General features: G+C 47.4%; 1 protein-coding gene across 1 annotated transcript; it reads left to right on the plus strand.

The window, feature by feature from the left end:
* The first annotated feature begins 44 nt into the window (after positions 1-44).
* Positions 45-5290, plus strand: KIAA2013 (KIAA2013 ortholog). The gene is made up of 2 exons (XM_027787660.2): positions 45-1133; positions 1888-5290. The coding sequence occupies exons 1-2, from the start codon at positions 155-157 to the stop codon at positions 2745-2747; spliced, it is 1839 nt and encodes a 612-aa protein (XP_027643461.2). The 5' UTR covers positions 45-154; the 3' UTR covers positions 2748-5290.
* The last annotated feature ends 1419 nt before the right edge of the window (positions 5291-6709 follow it).

The following is a 6709-nucleotide window of genomic DNA, read 5'->3' on the forward strand; positions in this document are numbered from 1 at the left end:
AGCGGGCTGTCGCAAAGCGCCGCAAAGCGCGGCGGAGCTGCCGCACGGCGCGGCGCTTCCGCGATGATGGCGCCGTGAGGGTCGCTGCGCCGGGGCGGGATCGGGGCCGGGGCCGGGGCCGGGGGCCGGGGGCGGGCCTCCCGCGCCGCCCCCCATGTGGCTGCAGCAGCGGCTGAAGGGGCTGCCGGGGCTGCTCTCCAGCAGCTGGGCGCGGCGGCTGCTGCTGCTGCTGGCGCTGCTGCTGGCGGCCTGCTGGTACCTGGGGGCGGGCCGGGCGCGGCGGGGCACGGGGCGGGGGGCCGGGCGGGGGGCCGAGCCCCGCGGCGCCGCCGCCCTCTGCCTGCAGGTGGCCACGGGCGCCTGGCGGGCGCAGGCCGAGCGCGGCGATGCGCTGCCGCTGCCCGAGGATGCGGCCGGGGGCGGCGCGGGGCCGGCGCTGGCGGGTAACGGCTTCCTGCTGCTGGACGCGGCCGCCGGCCGCCTCTGGGTGTCGGCGGCGGGGGCGGGCGGCCCGGCGCTGGCCACCGAGTACCCGGCGCTGGTGCGGCTGAGGGCGCTGGGCGGGCGCGGCGAGGCGCGGGCGGCGCTGGCGGCGCTGCGGGACGGCGCCGTGTGGCGGGTGCGCTGCGTGCAGACGGGGGCCGGGGCGGGCGCCGGCGAGTGCGTGACGGTGCGGGAGGAGGTGGTGGCGCACCGCAGCCGGCCGCACCTTTACCTGCAGCGCATCCGCATCGCCAACCCCACCGAGCGCGTGGCTGCCTTCGAGGCCTCGGCCCCGGCCCCTGCCGTCTCGCCGGGCGGCCGCTTTGCCACCAGCCTGGAGAAGGTGGAGGACCGGCAGTTCCTGCTCTCCTCCGGCCGCCTGCTGCTGGCCGGCAGCCCCAAGGTGGTGCTCATGGTGGTGGCTGCCAAGAAGCTCGTGAGCCGGGTGCAGGTCGCGCCCAAATCCCACTTTGATGAGACCGTGCTCTCTGTGGTGTACACCTCGGAGCCCATCGAGGTCTCTCGGCTGGAGGAGACCTTCAGCAAGCTGAGGGAGTCGGCCAGGAAGGAGATGCTGGAGGTGATGCAGATGCGGGTGGAAGATCTCTTCCAGGAGCACCAACAGACCTGGTCTGACCTCTTCATTTCAGGTAAGGAAGGTGACATTCCGCTTCCCGAGGGTTGCATTAGAGGGCAGCAGAAAGCTCGGTGTCCTGGCCACTGCAGGGTCTCCGGAGACTCCACTCTTCCCCACGGATTTCTCTTGGCTTCTTGCAGGACAATAAAACAGCGCTCCTGGTTTGAAACCCAGCATGCTTTACGAAAGCAGAGTATTCTTTACTGCATAAAGAAAGTGACAGAGGAATGTTTTGAATCGTAACTCTGGATGTGTTCACTTTCATGTCTTCAGGAACTTCACTGATTTGCCCAGCTTATTGGCTCTGGGGTGGAAATAGAGGTGACCTCTAGTGACAGTATAAAAGCCAGATTTCTTTATGGAACTTAAGGACTGTTCCACATGGATGCTTTGTCTTAAGATTTGAATGGCCTTGTGCAACAGATCAGCTGCCCAAGTAATGTAGAACTTGATATTTTGTAGCCAGCAAAAAGACAGATGTTCCTTTGAGAGATCGTTCTTGCAGGGTCATGGTCACTGCTCCATACGGCTCCTGTATATCAAACTGCCTTTAGTGGGAGCCTGGCTTTCACACTCCCAAGTAGCAGAGAGCGTCCAAGAAAATACAAGGAAACATTTCACTTCAGTGTTTCATAGGCAAAGGTTTCTTAGATGTTACAAAAAGCGCCTGTGTATTGAGCGATGACGTGCACATTTGGTCTTGTTTTTCTCCTAGTTAGTCATTCATGTGTGCTCCTCTGACTCTTGGTGGTTTTCTTTTGTTACAGGGATTGAAATGAGAAAGATCACAGATTTGCATACACCGTCCAGTGAGACCGTTAACATGACGCTCTACTATGTGCTGTCAAGCATGCCAGCCCCTCTGCTAGATCCACTCATTACTGGGGAGGACAGAGAAAAAATGGAAGCCAGCCTGAACTATGCTGACCACTGCTTCAGTGGCCACGCAACCATGCACGCAGAGAACCTGTGGCCAGCAAAGCTGACCAGTGTCACCCAGATCTTGCAGCTCTCAGACCTGTGGAAGCTAACTCTCCAGAAACGAGGATGCAAGGGTCTTGTGGCAGCTGGAGTCCATGGACTTATGCAGGGAATGGTGCTTAGTTTTGGGGGTCTGCAGTTCACGGAAAACCATCTTCAGTTTCAGGCTGACCCTGAGGTACTTCACAACAGCTATTCCTTACGTGGGATCCATTACAATAAGGACTTGATTAATCTAGCTGTTCTGCTGGATGCTGAAGGAAAGCCCTTCTTGCACGTGTCTGTGAAATTCCAAGACAAGCCAGTTAAACTATACGCATGTGAGGCGGGCTGTATGAATGAGCCTGTGGAGCTGACCTCAGAGGCACGAGGTCATACGTTCCCTGTCATGGTGACTCAACCCATCACACCACTGCTTTATATATCAACAGATTTGATCCACTTGCAGGACCTGAGACACACGCTCCATCTAAAATCTATTCTGGCTCATGAGGAACACATGGCCAAGCAATACCCAGGCTTACCCTTCCTGTTCTGGTTCAGCGTGGCCTCCTTGATCACATTGTTTCACTTGTTTCTGTTCAAACTCATCTACAATGAATATTGTGGGCCAGGAGCCAAGCCGCTTTTCAGGAGTAAGGTATAAGGCTGCTGCTGTCCACCAGATGTTGTCAACCTGATTTTCTGTCAGCTGTGCCTAGGGAGGTTCTGTCTTGGACTGTGAGGATTTTCAATCTCTCTTGAAACAAGTGATCTGTGACCTTTTCTTGCAAGAAGTAGGATTAGGGCAGGGATTGGAGCAATAGGGCTCACGAACATTAGAAAAGATAAATCCATCATCTATCCTTAAACATTTGTAAGGCTGCAGATCAAGGCAGAGCTTTTCTGTCCTTTTTCCACACACTGGTATAGGACATAGCTTGTTTTTAAGCCAACAGTTGCAGCTGTGTCACAAGAGGATGTTTCTTGTTATGCAGTACTGGAATGCTTGTGAGAGAGCTGCTATACTTGTCTTTACTACTGTGTGGGAGATGTGTGCCCTTGTCCGCCTGGTCTGAATGTGTGGCATGTCATACAAGAGCACACAAATGCAAGCTGGTGTTCTTAGGTGAAGGTGCTGACTTGTTGGGACTACTGGTAGATGTTCATAGATCTATAGACACTGTGCAGCCCTCAGTCAAACCACGTTTCCCACTGTCGTTTTGGGAAGGCGCTGAGTTAGTGTTTCTCCCATTCAGACAAAATACATAGCCGCACTAAGAAAAGTACTGAGTGCTTTCTACTGTGAGTTGGAGGTTCTGAGTTCAAGCTCTACTGCATCTCACTTTGTAAAGAATTTAAGATTCTTGTTTTGAGCTGCCTTAGAAAACTTAGTTGCTAGTAAAAACTTAGAACAGAATAGACAGTAGATCTAAGTACTAAGAGATCTAAAACTAAGTACTAAGTAGATCTAAAACTAAGAGATTTCTGCTCTTAGTACTGGTACTTTCTGGTTGCGTGTTGATATGGAGTGGAAATGAAAGGCAAGACTGGATTTGCTGTGTGCACTAGCCATGTCGTTCAGAGGCATCCCTCCTTAGGGCTGAATGGAGTCAAATGTAGCTTGTAATTGTTGTTGGGTTTTTTTGAAAAAAGGACATAGTTACATAGAGTTGACAGAGGAAAAGTTCTAGCTTTAGATTGCCCTGTTTCTCCAAATTACAAAAGCAAATTGAATTTTGGATAGCTAAGGTTGGACAGAATGTACTGGACTAAACCTGATGGTACCTAAGAGGCATTTAAACAGTCAGCGATTTTCCTCTCAGCTCACTGGCTTTGTAATGTTGAGCACTGTAGATCAGGGCCACCTGATCCCAAGCAGTTCTGAATACCTGTCATCTGTTTAAAGAATATGAGTGGAAGGTGCTTGTGGCTAGACAGACTAACCTAGGAAAAGATAGGATAGACATGGATATCAAAGACAACTGCAGTCATAAGCCTATGATCATGATCAAAACCTTGGTGCAAAAGGAGGAAGCAGTCAGGAAGTAATTTTAATTATTGTGTACAGCTTTGCCCTGACATGCATCATGAAATGTGTCCTTGAAATAGAAAATTACGTCCTTTTTCACTGCTGTCTGGTTGCCTTTGTCATCTACAAGACTTGCCTTCTGCCTTTTACAAAATGACTTGTTAACCATTACTACAGGTAACTGTCCCTGACACTGTTGCTGAATTCCTGAGAAGCTTCACAGCTACACACCAGGGCTGATGTAACACCTCTTCCTTCCTGATACTGCAAAAAGCCCTGCAGTGTACAGCAAACAAGTCTCTTGCCTTGTCTTAGTTGGACCTACTTAAAATGAAGATAATGCAGAACTTGATTCCAGAAAAAGGGATGAAGTGGAAGCCAGCTGAAGCTCAAAATCTCTAGCCAGTAAGGGAGATCAATGGGGTTGAAATAACACTGTTCCATTAACTGAGTGGGAACATCCCAGTGTCCAAGTGAACTTAGTCCTGCTTTCAGCCTCAGTTTGCACAACACATCTGACAATTTTGCAGCTGAGAACAAGGACCTTTTGAAAGCAACAATCCTTTTGTGCCTTGTTAAGAAAGGAATCTGAGACTTGGAAGGTGTGGTTATTTGAGAGTTTGTTCCAGAAGCTTGTGTAACAGATGTTTCTTTTTCCTGTAAGCTGTTCAGTTCCCTAAGAGTAATCCATTTGGTGAAAATACTTGAAGATAAACTGAGTCCTTTGATGATTATTTTTTATTATTATTATTTTACAGGAAAATAAAGAATGACGATTCCCTTTAGAGAGTTAACTTAACTAGAAAACTTTAGTGTAACTTCCTTTCTGGTAAACATGTTTTAATTTATTGCTTGGGGGGAGGGGGAGGATGTTAATAATTTTGCCTCCATTTCAGTAATAAGCCAGTCAATTTAACCGTGGATTGCTAAGTGCTGGTAACAGATTTTTCAGCCTTTATGATTGTAGAGCACAAAACTGATTTATTGAAATTGTCTTCTGGATTTACACTTGGAAATGTCAATCTGCAGGTTTCCTATCCTAAGCATATTGAGACTTTGTGCATTGATTTGTTTTGGCTGTGGGGGGAGACATCCCACTTTCTAGTGATTTAAAGGTCATTTGGTTTTAAAATACCAAAGCTGTTGTTTCTAAATAAATATCTTTCAGTCTAATCTGATCACTAAAGTGTGGTTGCATTTTTGGATGTTTGGGTTTGGGTCTTTTTTGTCTCTGTTCTCTCCTCTCCTTGCTCCCCGCCCAGTTAAAACATTACAAAATGATACATCTGTGACCAGCATTGACTACAGAAGTGCTTGGATTAAAAGAAGAGTGTCGAAAAATAATACATAAATGGATCTAAGCTTGGAACAGACAATTTGGAAGGCACAGTACGAGACAGAAACACACAAGGTGGTGCTGAGCTCCATTTCCCTGGCTCTGTATAGCCTTGTTCTATTTTGAGGCACGCAGGCCAAGCTTTAGTTTTAAAAACACAGAAACAAATCCAGGGAACAATCAAATAGCAGAGTTAATGGCCATCCAGCAAGTAGTGAATTTGGCACGTTTGGTGCTCCCAGTGAAAAGCTAGGGCAGGATTTAACTTTGAATTTTTCAATAGGTTACTGTCTAGTTACAGATGAAAAATCCCTCAGAAAATCAGATTTCAGCATCTGTTGTTTATCTGCAGACCATTCCACTTATTAATTGGTCTAGCATAGTTACTGCCCTACTGGGGAATAGACTAAAGACAGGAGTGGAGTACATTATACATGGTACACTAAGCACTTTGTGTATTGAAAGAGATGCTAGCTATTACGCCTTTAACAGAACGTACCAGAAGTTCCTGCTTTTTCTTAGTAAAGTTCCATGAGCTGCTTAGTTTCTGTGAAACATCTGGCATAAAGATGGTAAGCGCTTCCAGGATGCTGTTTCCAAGCCACCATGGTATCAGCTGGAGGCTGAGCCTTTTGATGTTCACTTCCAGAAGTCCCAACAGTATGATGCCTACTGAGTCCAAAAAAGATACTTCAGCCTATTTAGACCAGACCTGGAAAAGACGGATAAGCAATTGTTAGATAAAGCAGGAGTGAAACAGAGGGAAGAAAAAAAAAAAAAAAAGCTTTGAGACTGTTTTACATTAAATATATTATGATTCTTACAAGTATTCCCCCCACATAAAAAAAGAACTGTTTCAGAATTCCTTTACATTAAAGAAAGGGAAAAAAGAAAGAATAGGGTTTCTCTGTTTACAGTGTGCAAGACAGCAGAAGGTTATATTTGTGAAACTGCAGAAATGTTTAACAGCTAAAGGAAATGCCATGTTTACAAGCACACCATAAAACAATCAAGTTGAAATAGTCACTGAACATCCAACATTTATAATTTTTAGTTGGTATCCAACAAAAATGATAGTGGGATGGAAGTTAAACTGAAAAGCATAGATTATAAATTCAGACATGAAGAGGAAGAGCCAACTAATTCATGAAGAAAAAAAGTAGAATCTCAATTCTGCACTCATTTAATCCTGATCTGTGCTTTTGTCAGATAATAAATACAAGATGCCAGAACAGAGTTTGCTTGATTTCATTTGAAATTC

The sequence above is a fragment of the Falco peregrinus genome, chromosome 3 (genome assembly GCF_023634155.1).
Source record: "Falco peregrinus isolate bFalPer1 chromosome 3, bFalPer1.pri, whole genome shotgun sequence".
Classification (NCBI taxonomy): domain Eukaryota; kingdom Metazoa; phylum Chordata; class Aves; order Falconiformes; family Falconidae; genus Falco; species Falco peregrinus.

Excerpts from the sequence above, each read along its gene's own strand:
- KIAA2013 (XM_027787660.2), top strand. The coding sequence starts at position 155 with ATGTGGCTGCAGCAGCGGCTGAAGGGGCTGCCGGGGCTGCTCTCCAGC. Across the intron at positions 1,134-1,887 it reads GTCTGACCTCTTCATTTCAG|GGATTGAAATGAGAAAGATC; the intron begins GTAAGGAAGGTG and ends CTTTTGTTACAG.